This window comes from Neolamprologus multifasciatus, chromosome 12, assembly GCF_963576455.1.
Source record: "Neolamprologus multifasciatus chromosome 12, fNeoMul1.2, whole genome shotgun sequence".
In the NCBI taxonomy this organism is placed as follows: domain Eukaryota; kingdom Metazoa; phylum Chordata; class Actinopteri; order Cichliformes; family Cichlidae; genus Neolamprologus; species Neolamprologus multifasciatus.
The window spans coordinates 6,782,798-6,797,409 of record NC_140450.1 but is presented as its reverse complement, the minus strand read 5'-3'; the positions used below and the strand labels follow the sequence as shown (position 1 = coordinate 6,797,409).

At 37.2% G+C, this 14,612-nt stretch overlaps 2 protein-coding genes and 1 pseudogene across 2 annotated transcripts; all 3 read left to right on the top strand.

The window, feature by feature from the left end:
* Positions 1-29: 29 nt before the first annotated feature.
* LOC146506321 (retinol dehydrogenase 14) lies at positions 30-3,627 on the top strand. Its single transcript, XM_085179796.1, has 4 exons — positions 30-405; positions 595-837; positions 1,251-1,553; positions 2,393-3,627. Exons 1-4 carry the CDS (start codon positions 285-287, stop codon positions 2,650-2,652), a joined length of 927 nt encoding a protein of 308 aa, XP_085035922.1. The 5' UTR covers positions 30-284; the 3' UTR covers positions 2,653-3,627.
* A 1,486-nt stretch (positions 3,628-5,113) lies between these two features.
* On the top strand, positions 5,114-9,698 carry LOC146506320 (nuclear factor 7, brain-like; annotated as a pseudogene).
* Positions 9,699-12,029: 2,331 nt separating this feature from the next.
* Positions 12,030-13,546, top strand: LOC146506319 (nuclear factor 7, brain-like). The gene is given in 3 exon segments (XM_085179795.1): positions 12,030-13,019; positions 13,021-13,416; positions 13,418-13,546. Coding segments are annotated over 3 exon segments (1,419 nt in total). The 5' UTR covers positions 12,030-12,056; the 3' UTR covers positions 13,478-13,546.
* Positions 13,547-14,612: the final 1,066 nt, after the last annotated feature.

The following is a 14,612-nucleotide window of genomic DNA, read 5'->3' as shown; positions in this document are numbered from 1 at the left end:
GATTTTAGGGCGAGCAGTTCGCGCATGCGCACACCTCGCATCTTCCTGCAAATGACTCGAAATGGGCAGCGTTGGATTGTTGTATTAAATTAAGCTATATTTGTGTCTGAAATTCGTCCTGCTTCATCTCCGGTCTCCTACGTTTACCGCGACAACGAACCCAAATGTCGGAATAACGTGGGGAAATGTGACTTTGCGCTCAGTCATCTAGCTAACAAGCTAACCAGCTAGCAGCATCATCAGCTGGTTGAGACGTCAGTGTCGGTGAGACTGCTCGCTGGGAAATGTATGTTCTCTACACAATTATCGCATCTTTAGTTTTTTTCTTCATTCTGAAATGGATGAAAAAGAGGAGATATTTCACCGACCTGAAAAGACTTGATGGTAAAACAGTTCTTATAACAGGTAAATGTGTGGGGCAGCACACACCTTTAATAAGCTTTGTTGTTGATGCAGTGTTAATGGGGTTTAAGTTTTTAATAGAAGTCAAAATACTAAATAATATTACAATAAAACTTAGATTATTCCAAGCAGGGTTACAGTAATAGATTTCACATAAGCACTAATATATAAATGTCCTATCATTTTTCCTAGGTGGTAATTCAGGTATAGGTAAGGAGACCGCTGTTGCCTTGGCACTGAGAGGCGCCCGTGTCGTCATCGCTTGCAGAGACCCGGACAAGGCCGAGACGGCCGTCAAAGAGATCAAGTTAAAGAGTCACAGTCTGAACGTCCTTCACATGGAGCTGGATCTGGCCAACCTGCGCTCAGTGAGGGAATTCTGTAAGAACTTTCTCCAGAAAGAGAAGAGGCTTGATATCCTGATCAATAATGCAGGTGAGTGTGTCAACCACATTTAGGTCTCTTGATCTATGAAACAATGTCAAAAGCAATATATAGAATAGGAACTATTTCCTTTTAATAAATCGTATTTGGATTGGAGTTGATTAGCTTACGCTATTTAGGTTTGTTTTTCCATGTCAGATCCAAAAGAAGCAAGCTGCTGATGTCGTGCAGAAAATCCTGCATAGAAAAGTTTGCAGTGACAGCAGAAGCTTATTCAGACTGTAGACTGATAGTTTTACTTTAAACCTACAGATGCTTCCCCGCACACATTGTCATAAACATCTGTGTTGTACATACACTGTATGTAGAAAAAAGAAAAAAAAAAGCAGCAGGATTTAATAGTCACCTGTTTCCTGCCTCACCATCTCATTGTTTTTTTGATCTCTTTCTTTCTCTTTGTGCAGGCATGCCCAGCATCCTTGACTGGACGGATGATGGCTTCAGCATGTGTTTTGGCATCAACCACTTGGGGCACTTCCTTCTAACCAACCTGCTTCTTCCTCGCCTGAAGGAGTGTGCCCCCAGCCGGGTGGTGACCCTCACATGCTCCACTTACAAATACCAGAAATTGAACTTCCAGGACCTCAATTACAACTTACTTCCCTTCTTCACCTACTGCCGCAGCAAGCTGGCGAATATCTACTTCAGTCAGGAACTGGCTCGCATCACTGACGGGAAAGGAGTTACTTCATATGCTGTACACCCTGGTAAAACCTTTTATCAACAGTTCTCTTCAATTAGTTTTTATTATGTCTTCTTTCTATAATTTTGGCTTGAGGTAGAATGGTTAAAAATTAGAGATTTTGTTTTACCCTTCCATCTTTATCCTTCAAGAGGTACATTTTCCTAACAAAGCTTGCAGTTTTACTGTAAAAAAACAAACAAAGAAAAAACACCCTCTCCCCTTCCTTTTTATACAATATTTGGGAAGTCTCTTCTGGTTTTGAAAAGTGAGACCCATGTTAAATGTGGTTAAATCTGCATTGTTTCTCATAGCCAGCAGGGGGCGACTCCTGGTTGCAAAAAGAAGTGCTTAGTCTTTGAGAAAAAACTTTTCACCTTTCTTGATCTATGACTTGAACAACCTGTTGAGGTTTCAAGTGCAAGTTTCACAACTTACTGAATGAAACATGCAGTTGATTTTTTTTTTAAATTATGGTGTCTTTAGAGTCAGAGAAGGCAATAAAGCAGGGTTTCCTTTGGGATAACTGTTTGGGTCTGCCGTGTTATTAATGAATCACGTTTCACATGAGCATAATCCATGGTTTTTCAGTCAGATCCACCTTTGCTCATGAAACCAAACAGAGAGAATAGCAGTATAGGAGATTATGGTTTTTCGTTTTATTTAATTACCTGGATGAGGAAAAAAATGGTACCATGCATGACAGCTGAAATTAACAGTACCAAACTCTTCCACCGCATCTTGACTGTTTGATCCATTGTAGTGATGTACAGAGGCAAAAATACAAACTTGTGTCATTCAACTATTTAAAGACCTAAAAATTTAATAATTATCCTCATATCTTGGATTTTTATGTTACTCCAGGTTTTGTGCAAAGCAACTGGACATGCCACTACTCTTTCCTGTTCCGGATGCTGATGCAGGTGATCATGTGGATGTTTTTTGTGCCGTGTGAGATTGGAGCTCAGACTGTCATCTACTGTGCCGTGTCAGATGAAGTTGCCAAACACAGCGGGGGGTACTTCGTCGACTGCCGACCTGCAGTGCTCCGTCCTTTTGCAAAAGATGCAGGTGTGGCCAAAAAGCTGTGGGAAGCCAGTGAGAGACTGGTGAAGCTAGCTTAACTGAGGAATTTGAAGGCACTTTTGAAATGACCCCACCCCTTCTTGTCTTTTTCTATATTATTTAAGCAGATTTTGTTATGTTTTCGTGAACATTTTGCTGTGTAAATTCTCTTTTATGTACTTCTGTATTTCAAGTAAAATACTTTATTTTACAAACACAAATTTTTGTAGAAGACTTACTTTGCCTTATTTCTCTTTCATTTGTACATGAATATTCATTTAATGAATCAGTGACTTCATGGTTTAAACACTTGATTTACAGCATAATTTATGTGGTGATTGTTCAAACAGGACGGGTTATATTTTTATAAAGCAAACACAATAGTATTAGATATCTATGTGTATTAAAGGCTCTTCATAGGGAGTGTTACAGTTTTTAAATTGTTAATGAATCAAATTGCACCCTGGGCTGTTAAGAAGATGTGGTGTCAGTTTTCCTCCAGGGAAGCTAATTTGAGTACTCTCAACTTTGCTGAATGGAGCTCCAGACCATAAAAACACAAACACTGTAAATCAAACAAAGAGATAAGTAGCGAGTTGATTGAAAAGGATATTTCAAATATAAGAAGCAAGTGGTGACAACACTGGAGAAAGACGGGTGAAGAATGGTGCTTTACTGCTGTGGAACAAGAACAAGCTTGTGCATGCATATAAAGCAGTCTGACCACCTAAACAATATCAAGGCTGATTCACTAACTGTCATTTCTTGCTTATATTATATTTAATTAGCAAAAACTCATCTGAATTTGTGTGGACATCATTTCTCTGTGTTTATATCCACCAGGTAAACCAAAGCTAACACTTCCCTTACAGATTGTTTTAGGGGTAAATTCACCATCGGTTTGTTAACATTTAGAGTTTTTTCATTTCTTGTTTCTTGGTAAAATGTATTTTAAGTTATTTTTTGTTTAGAAGTAGCTTTTTATCCATATATGCACTACATATGAGAAGGTTGGAAGCACTTAGGCCTAAAAAATTTTGGTTGGTTTTTAAAAAGCAAAGAATACTTATATTGGATCATATATTACCAGGCAATAAATACAGTGAGAAGTTAGTGTATGTTAAATTCACTTTTTAAAAAAGGTGATGGGGAGCACATAGAAAATCATCCAATTTATACAACTGGGAAAGAAATTAGTAACACAAACTAAAGGGAAATACATGAGGAGTCTGTTGTTTATTAAGATGCTGCATCCAGCAAAGATCAGGATATTAAAGCTGTCAGTACTAAAACTAAAACCCAACATTTTATCAAAATGAATTTGAAATTCACTTTACATTCATTATTTTCATCACAGGTATCTGTGCTGTGACAAAGTAGGTTTTCCACATTTTTTCATTTCATCAGGTCTGATGGGAACATTGCACAGGTTTTCAGCCTCATCTAGTTCTGTCAAAAGTACTAATAAAAGCAAAGGACAGAGTGTTTTCCATTAATAATGAATAAGAGAAACACTGTCAGCGCAACAATAACTAAACACATTGACTGTGGCAGCCCTCACTAACAGTGATTAGCAGATGATCTCACAAAGAGTGATTGTGAGCGCTGTTCTTATGTCCTCACAGACCTGTTACACACAGGTGCCGCCAATGCCTGTAGACACCACGGCTCCGCCCCAAGGTGGAAAAACAGGTGACAATGAATTCACACTTTTACATTTAAAGGCACGTGGTCCTAAACTTTGGATCAACTGTAAAACTGCCTGTTTCAGTTTTTTTTTTTTTAATGCCCAAATGTTTTGTCTCACTCCCATTTCTTCTTGTTGTAAGTTGAAGCTCTACTTGAAGCCTTGTTAAGATCCAACCATGCAAAATAAGATTTTTGCCATTTTTCAAGTGGTATTACATATTATCTGGATGTTGTGTTCAGTTTGACCAGTTTATCAGTCCTGTCTCCTGATATTATGAATCTTAGTAAGAGTTTTACTGGAATAATAAATATTATATAAAAAAATCTGGCAACTGGGGAAAAAACTCCCATATGTGAAAGGAAATCTTGATTTTCCAGGAAGGAACTTTACACTGGAAGAAATTCTTTGCTGGGAGACAAAGCATCATGTGAGACAGAAAAGCGAGAGAATTAAATGGTCGTGTGTAGTAGTTGTTCTTTGTGGACGATTATGTTATTATAATATATATTACAGTAATATATTGAAATATTAATGTATTAATATAGGATTGTTTGCCCTTTTTTTTAACTGCTGTGCCATGAATAACTTGAATAACGCTATATTTGAATGTCGATCCTTGGTGTACAGAGGTAGGTCGGTGCAGCCTAAATTCAAACCAGAATTTAAACAACGACGCATATTCATGTTGGTTCAGCTAAATGTTCTTTCTGAAGCATCAGAGGAAGTTTGGTGGAGTATTCAACATCTGTAACACAGAAATGGCGCCATCTAGTGGGAATATAGCAAGTCCCTTACTATCAGCTCCACCCATAACAGAGTAAATGAAACTGAAATGAGTTTCAATACACTGGAGGCGCCATTACATTAAAACCTGCGCTCTGTACCGAAGAGCACAATTTGGCGACATTATCAGGCAAAGAGGTCGTATTTCGGTGAGTCATAAAAAAAATTACGAAATGGCGGAGAGATTCGCACTTTTTGAAAATTCCCTGAGCTGCCATGTGTGTTCAGAGACTTTCAGAGATCCTGTGTCTCTGAGCTGCGGCCACAGCTTCTGTTCAAGCTGCCTGCAGAAATTCTGGGAACAAACTACAAACAAAAACTGTCCCATTTGTAAAAGAAAATCTTCAAAGGATGAACCATCCATGAACTTTGCTCTCAAAGAACTTGCTGACTCCTTTGCTAAGAGACACAGTGAGAGCTCACCTGAGACAGAAAAAGAAAAAGAGGAAGAGAAGGAGGAAGAGAAGGAGGAGGTGGTGTGTGATAAACATCCAGATGTCCCTTACTGGTACTGTGAGGATGAAGACAGAGCTGTGTGTCCTGTGTGTGAGTTTTCTCTCCACCAGAGTCACAAAGTGGTTCCTGTAGAAGAAGCAGTCAGTGACCTGAAGGAGCAGCTGAAATCTGACCTAAAGTCTCTGCAGGACAAGAGGAACAAATACAAACAAGTGGAGGAAACATACAATGAAATGAGGGAACACATGAAGAAGCAGCTGTTGTCCACAGAGAGGCAGATCAGAGCAGAGTTCAAGAAGCTCCAGCAGTTCCTGAAAGAGGAAGAGGAGTCCAGACTGGCAGCTCTGAGGGAGGAAGAGGAGCAGAAGGGGAGGACTATCAGCAGAGAGATGAAGATGATTGAGGAGCAGATCTCCTCTCTGTCAGGCAGCATCTCTGCTGTTGAAGAAGAGCTGCAGAAACACAGCGTGCCATTCCTCAGCAGTTATAAAGACACTCAGAGCAGAGCCAGAGCCCAGAGCTCAGTGTCAGATCCACAGCTGGTCTCAGGAGCACTGATAGATGTGGCCAAACACCTGGGCAACCTGAGTGTGGGAGAAGATGAAGGAGAAGGTCCACTTCAGTCCTGTCATTCTGGACCCAAACACTGCACACTGCTGTCTCTATCTGTCTGATGATCTGACCAGTGTGAGGAATGGAGACACAATGCAGCAGCTTCCTGATAATCCAGAGAGAAACATTAAGTATAATGATGTTTTTGGCTCTGAGGGCTTCAGCTCAGGAAAACACAGCTGGGAGGTGGAGGTGGGAGACCATCCTGACTGGATTGTAGGTTTAGTTAAAGAGTCAGCTGACAAGAATGGATCTTCTACATCACCAAAATGTGGAATCTGGTGTTTGTATTATGACAGTGGAAAATACACTAATGGTGCCTGGTAAGACTGTGACAGTGAAGAAGAGTCTCCAGAGGATCAGAGTCCAGCTGGACTATGACAGGGGGGAGGTGTCCTTCTATGACCCTGAAGACATGACTCTGATCTACACTCACAGACACACTTTCACTGAGAAACTGTTTCCATATTTTTATATTGGAAAGGCAGGAGACGCCAAAATTTCTGATATCAAAATCTGTCAGACTAGCGATTTCATTGAAATTTAAGTGATTGTTATTCTTAAATGTTAGTGTGGTGCTTTTCTAGTCTTTACTCTATTCAAGTCACTAATTTATATTTGGTAAAACCACAAATACTCTTAAAAGCATGAATACGATTTTTGCTTAATCGAAGAAATTAATTATTTTTGTTCTAAAATACAGAATATCCCCAATTAATAGAAATGCTAAATCCTCAATGTTTTCCTTTAATCCTCAAAACTGGAGAAAATTGATACTGAAAAAACATCTTTATTGTAAAAGAATTCATTTACCAATATATGGCTATAGGTCCGTATATAATGACAAGACTTTGAATTTATTTGGGGGAAATTAATATTCACTGCTGATATTTTAATCTGGAAGTAAAAGTTGCAGCTAAATAGTATTAAACTGAATTTATTATTTTTTTTTATAAAGATTTAATCTAGTCAAGTAAAGGCATGAAAAGACACCAACGTTCACCATATAGGGGTACATATTTTACATCTTTAATTAAAAAATAGAATTATTTTCTATCTTCAGATTGTCAGTTAAACTAAAGGAACATGAAATCAATATAACGATAAAGATTATAAGAAAAACAATGTTTTCTAACGCATTACATAATTAAATTCAAAGCTAGTTTTTTATACTTTTAAAACAGAGCCTGAGATGTTAAAGCATTAATGCAGGCCTTTTTTGGGGGGGAAGTGAGACATCTTTTCCAAATTTTGGGTTATGGTGTAAATATGCTATAACAAGTATCTTATGCTAGTCTGATAGTTTGTGAAATTTACCTTTCTACATTTTTCAGTTAAAAACTCTCATGACCTGAATGAAACTGGACAACATGTCAGCAAACTGTGTGACAATCAAATTCAATCTCAACTCTCAAGTTAATTTTCAATTTCTTGACTTTGGTTTTGTTTATTTGTTTGCTTAACTAAAATAAGAACTCAGAATAATTTCAATGTAAATTGTATAGAACATAAAACAATGTAGTGTGGTATATACTGCTAAAAAAGGGGGTACTTTTGTAAAGTGAAACGTGCTGAAATTAACGGCAACATTTTTCCACATTTAGCTCAAAAACTTACAAAAACATGTTTTTTTCGAGTCTTTTTTTTTTTTACGACATTTAGTAAAGTATTTGTAACTTTTCATATTCATAACAATTTTAAAAATACATATACTTGATCAGTTTCAAAGTGAAAATCACTGCTAACCAAAAAGAACACATAGACTCATCTCGCATTTGTCAAAAAATAAAAAATAAACATCTTGTTGCATGTTTTTAGGAATTCTGTGGACTGACGAGACAAAAGTGGAACGTTTGCATTCTGTTCTGATGCTGAATTTGTAAGTTTGCTTACAAATAAATATCAAACAAAAATAATAGAATAAGATAATGATTAGACTAAAATAAGATTGAAAATCTTTAATGCAGTTCAAAACAATATATTTACTGATATATGGCTATAAGCCTTTATAATGACCAAAGAGATTTTGCCTGCCTCTCGCCCTAAGACAGCTGGGATAGGCTCCAGCGCCCCCTGGGACCCTTGAAAAGGAGAAGTGGAAGCAAATGGATGGATGGAGATTGAATTTGCTTTGGCGAATTAAACATTTTCTGCTTTTGTTTTAGTCTGTTTAGTTATTCAGAGCTCACTGTCAAGTTATTCAGTTATGGAAAACAATGGATTTGTCATTGTTTCATGTCATTTGACCTGGCCTTTTGAGTTTATGGTGGGGTTTTTTTGTGTGTTGTAATATTTTGGTTTTCTATTTTTTGATTATTGAGTTCTCTTCATTGTTTAGTTGTATGGTATTTCAGTTTCCCTGTTGTCTTGTCGAGATGTCTCGTCTCCCCTTCCTGCGTGTCATTCCATGTCACCCCTGACGATCATGTGTATTCCATGTTTGCCCAGCCCATCGTGTCTCTCTCTTGTGCTCTCTCTCATGTTCCCTTGCTCCCTCTCTCATCTACCTTTCCTTCTGTGTCAAGCTCATGTGTCGTTCTACGTCACTATTTCTCACGTCACCGTTTCCTGTTTTATTTTGATAGTCTCGTGATCCATGTTCAGTGTGTCCAGTTTTGCTTCCCATGTGGTATCACATTCATTTGTTTCAGCTTTGTTCCCCATGTGATTCCGCTCACCTTGTCTCCTCTCTGTGTATTTAGTGTGTGAGTTTTCTGTCATTTATTGTCGGGTAGTCTGTTGTGTTCACGTCACGTTTCCTGGCTTTCATGTTTCCTGGTTTTCAAGATGCCCACATTCTGGTTATGCCATCTTCAGGTTTTTCTCATATTCAGTTGATGTTCTTTGTCCCTTGGGTTTAGCATTTAGTTTCCCCCATTTTAGTTAAGTTTTTGATCTAGTTAAGTTTTGCTTTAGTATCTGCCTGCCTTTGTTTGTTACCTTCTCCCAGCCTAATAAATGGCTCACCTTTTGTTAAACCCTGTCCCTGCCTCGAGGGTCTGCATTTGGGTCTGTTATTTTTTGAAATACAATGTCATTTACAACTGTGTAGAAACGACCAAATACTGATGTATTTTTTTCTGTTGTCTGCTTATTATGCATGTCAGTACTGACTGTACTGCATGCTGTACATATGTGTATTCAGTTTTGTTAGTACAATCAAAATCTTTTTTGTTTTGTGGGATTCATTAGAGATATTTGTGCCATTTCAGTCCTAAATGTGCAGCCCTGATCAATAGTCTGGATGGAAGCTGTGTTTTTTTAAATTATTTTTTAATTATTTTTTTATTCCAAGCTGACAAACTTGACTGACTGAATTATCTGTTTGATCTGTCACCAAAGTTATTGTGCAGTTATATTTTGCATAGCATTGACATGCAGAGTCAGTGAAATAGCAGCAAATGCATCTCATCTCCTCTTCGATAAGTACGAAAGAGACCCATAGAATAGCAAAGTATACCACTGTTTTTGGCTCTGTGGGTTTCAGCTCAGGGAAACAGCTGGGAGGTGGAGGTGGGAGACCATCCTGGCTGGAATCTGGGTTTAGTTAAAGAGTCAGCTGACAGGAAGGGAGAGCGTTTTGCTTCACCAAAATATGGAATCTGGCGTTTATTGCATCACAGTGGAAACTACATTATATTTGTTGGTCAGACTGTGACAGTGAAGAAGAGTCTCCAGAGGATCAGAGTCCAGCTGGACTATGACGGGGGGAGGTGTCCTTCTATGGCCCTGAAGACATGACTCTGATCTGCACTCACAGAGACACTTTCACTGAGAAACTCTTCCCATATTTGAGTACTGGGGAGACAGGAGAAGCCAAAACCTCTGATATCAAAATCTGTCAGACTAAGATTTCTTTGAAAGGTGCAACGAGGTCTCTGTGAACTTTTTGTTTTTCTTTTCTCTTTTCTTGCACTTTCCTTCTTTTATTACATCTTGTTTTGTTGTTATTTGTTTGTTTGTTTGAACAAAGCAGAAAAAATATAACACGTAAAGCAATTTACACAATAGAATATAAATTATTTTCAAAGCACAGAGAGCAAAATGATAAATGTAATTTGTTTTTGTTTTGTTTTTTTCCAATTCAGTTTAAAGGTGATTCAAAAATGATGCACCAAATGTCAGGTGATGCAATCTTTTATCCATTATTGGTTATTTCTTCATTTTTCATTCATTCCCTGATCTTTCTTTTTTTTAAAATTAAATGTATAAATGTTTTTAAGTCATTTAACTCTTCATGAAACTATTTTTGAACATTAAAACTGTCCAAAATTGACGTGACAAAGATAAATGGATGCTGATAAATATTACTTAGCTTAGTTTTATCAGTGTTGAGATTAGAATCAGCTGATAACAATCTCTGGCTAATATGTGTTTTTTATTGGCTTCAAAATGTAAAAAAAAAAACCTGATTGATAACTTGATTAATAAATAATGCTAATGTCTTGTTAAGTAAGTTAAGTAAGCGATTTTCTCTATTTGAATATGTTTCTTATGGTATGTTCTGCATAACTTTGCAAAATAAATCAAACTGTGCACTTGTATATATCAATTCAGCAATAATTCCTTTGAAAGTGTCATTGCAGAATAATCTTGACTGTCTGACATTCTTATACATTTATTCAGTTGTATTCATACAAACTAGCTCATTCTTTGGTTCTTAGATTTGTCAGATGCAACTCCTCAATCTTCAATTCAACTCACAACAACTAAGAATTAGTAAGAAAACTGAAAACTGTGTAGATCAGAGCAGCAGCTAAAGGCAGGTTAAAGCCAAAGTGACAAAGAGAAATAATAATCCTTATTATATTGATCGTCATATGATCTTGAAAGAAAAATAGTTATATGCGATTAATAAGCTGAGGAAATTGAGAGACAAAGGCTGATTATACCAGCATTTAGTAGAAACTGAAACCAAAATAATAAAGGAAAAAAGTAGAAACAAGATTTCTGTTGACTGTCAACCAAAGAAGAAAAAACAGCTTCTGTGTTTGTTAGTTTCAGTTATGTAATACTGTGCACTTCCTCATTTGAAATATGTGAATATCATTATTGTGATTTTCAAGGTTAGAAACACACAAAGAAGAACAACACTGTTGTACTCACATGCACAGTTAGCACAGTCAAACACAAATGCCTGCAGGTAACCCTTGACCTTTAAATATGTTAAACAAAGAGAAATAAAAAATATTTGACAAAATCTTTACCATCTTACAAAAAAGTTGATGAGGTGTTTGGTGGGACAAACTATTCTGTATTATATGAATTTTAAAGTGAGAGATTTTCCTCTCTGGCAACTTGGCAATGACTTAAGTAGATAAAAATAAAACATAATAAAAGTGTGTCTAAGGCTGTGAAAATCTGAAACTGAAGAACAAAGCAGAAATAAAAAATCACAATCATGGTGTTAAACCCTTTGATATTAAATATCTGTCATACTGGTTTCCCCATGATTGTCAGCCAGGTGGTGACTGCTGGGATTTATTAGGATTTTAGGAAATGTTCATCCATAGAAAACTGGACCTTCTGAGTATCAAACATTCTCCAACTGCTGGCTTAAAAATAAGCTCAAAACTTATGAATTTCAATCCTTTGGTGTAGAATTGCAGCTAATGTCAGCCTTGAATCATATCAGAATTCAGTGATGCATATGAAAGTTATTGCAGCACAATTTCTTTACACAACTACTTGAATTTGACAAGGTGGTGGAGTATTCCTTTAACACAGAAAGAGCTCCATCTATTGTGGACAGAGTCAAATGGCAGGTTTGTTACCATCAGCTCCACCCACAACAGAGTAAATGAAACCGAAAGAGTCATAACGTTGATCAGAGCAGAGACGCCATTACATTGAAGGCTGGGATCTGTATTTATGGTGAGTCGTGTTATTTGGGGAGAAAAGGAAATCTGAAAATCAGATCAAATGGCTGAAAAACTTGTACTATTTGAAAACTATCTGAGCTGCCATGTGTGTTCAGAGACTTTCAGAGATCCTGTGTCTCTGAGCTGCAGCCACAGCTTCTGTTCAAGCTGCCTGCAGAAATGGGAACAAACTACAAACAAAAACTGTCCCATTTGTAAAAGAAAATCTTCAAAAGATTATCAAGATGTAAACTTTGCTCTCAAAGAACTTGCTGACTCTTTTGCTCAGAGACAGAAAGTTGGATCATCTGATACACTAAAAGAAAAGAAGGTATTGAAAATGATTTGCAGTAAACATGATGAAGTGCCTAAACTGTTCTGTGTGGACGAGCAGAGAGCTGTGTGTCCTGTGTGTGAGTTTTCTCTCCACCAGAGTCACAAAGTGGTTCCTGTAGAAGAAGCAGTCAGTGACCTGAAGGAGCAGCTGAAATCTGACTTAAAGTCTCTGCAGGACAAGAGGAACAAATACAAACAAGTGGAGAAAACATACAATGAAATGAGGGAACACACGAAGAAGCAGCTGTTGTCCACAGAGAGGCAGATCAGAGCAGAGTTCAAGAAGCTCCAGCAGTTCCTGAAAGAGGAAGAGGAGTCCAGACTGGCAGCTCTGAGGGAGGAAGAGGAGCAGAAGGGGAGGACTATCAGCAGAGAGATGAAGATGATTGAGGAGCAGATCTCCTCTCTGTCAGACAGCATCTCTGCTGTTGAAGAAGAGCTGCAGAAACACAGCGTGCCATTCCTCAGCAGTTATAAAGACACTCAGAGCAGAGCCAGAGCCCAGAGCTCAGTGTCAGATCCACAGCTGGTCTCAGGAGCACTGATAGATGTGGCCAAACACCTGGGCAACCTGTCCTTCAGAGTGTGGGAGAAGATGAAGGAGAAGGTCCACTTCAGTCCTGTCATTCTGGACCCAAACACTGCAAGTGGCTGGCTCTATCTGTCTGATGATCTGACCAGTGTGAGAATATGGAGACACAAAGCAGCAGCTTCCTGATAATCCAGAGAGAAACACTAAGTATGCCACTGTTTTTGGCTCTGAGGGCTTCAGCTCAGGGAAACACAGCTGGGAGGTGGAGGTGGGAGACCATCCTGTCTGGGTTATAGGTTTAGCTAAAGAGTCTGTTGAAAGGAAGGGAGAGTGTTCTGTTTCACCAAAATATGGAATCTGGTGTTTATGGCATAAAAGTGGAGAATACACTAATGGTGTTTGTCAGACTGTTAAAGTGAAGAAGAGTCTCCAGAGGATCAGAGTCCAGCTGGACTATGACAGGGGGGAGGTGTCCTTCTATCACCCTGAAGACATGACTCACATCTACACTCACAGAGACACTTTCACTGAGAAACTCTTCCCATATTTTGAATGTTGGAAATGCAGGAGACGCCAAAACCTCTGATATCAAAATCTGTCAGACTGAGATTTGATTGTAAAGAGAGTCTTTATTTTCACCGTTTTGTTCTTTTGTTTGTTTCTATGTTTGTTTTTTAAGTCCAGCAGCAGCTTAATTTTAGTGAAATTATTAATCAAATTGTTTAACTTCATTATCAGGTTTTATTTTATTTTGTTGAAATAATGAAACTATTAGCAATTCATTGAAAACCAAATAAACTTTTTCAAGTGAAAATCTTGTGAGCCACTCGAGTTTCTGTAAAAAAAAATTTGGATTTTTATATTCTTGTTTCTTTTAAATTAATATTTTCAGACTATTTCTGATGTTGTTCATGTAAATATTTTGATAATTTTAAAATCTGAATGATGATTTCTTTGCTTTTCAAAGTTGTTGAGTGTGAACAGTAAACTGTGACACTTCTTTAAAGAAGGATTAATGATTAAACTTGTGTCACATCAGCAAGAGTCAACTTTAAAACTACAAGATCTAAATTTTCCTGATTGTCAGCATCTTGTTTTCAGTTAAATAACATTTTATAGTAACACATCTACTTTAAAGTTTTCCAAATTCAAAGAAACGACTTCTAAGTTCTGAAACTGTCTCATCAGTGTAACTAAGATTGATTGGATTAAAAATAGTCTTTCTTGTGTTATTTTTAATTGTAATCAGCAGCAGACGTCTCTTAACGTTTGAATGATTTCTGGATCTTCTGATGATTTATAATCAGGTTTTAAATTTGATTTTGAAACTTCAATGTTATTCTTTAACTGGTTTCTTTGATTATTGAAAATGACAAAATGTGTCTGAAGTGAAATAAATCAAATTCAGTGATTCTGTTGTTGTTGTGTTTGACTGAAAATCAGCTTTTTAGACACATTCAGTCATTAGTTTAGTTTTATTTAACATGGAAACTCACTTTCATTGTTCTTTTTATATTTAACTGACTCCTTAGAATAAAAGATTATTTGCTTCTGTTGGTTTGTAAATATTCTTGTTGTGCTGAAGCTGTTTTCTTGAAATAATCATAATCAGATTTTATCAAATTCAGTTTATTTTAATCAACTACATTTAAAATTTTATTTTTATTCTCAGACCTGCATTCACATTTAACCTCAACTCTCTTAAACTGCATATCAGAGAAGACTTGTGCAGTTTGTTTTGATGGAGTC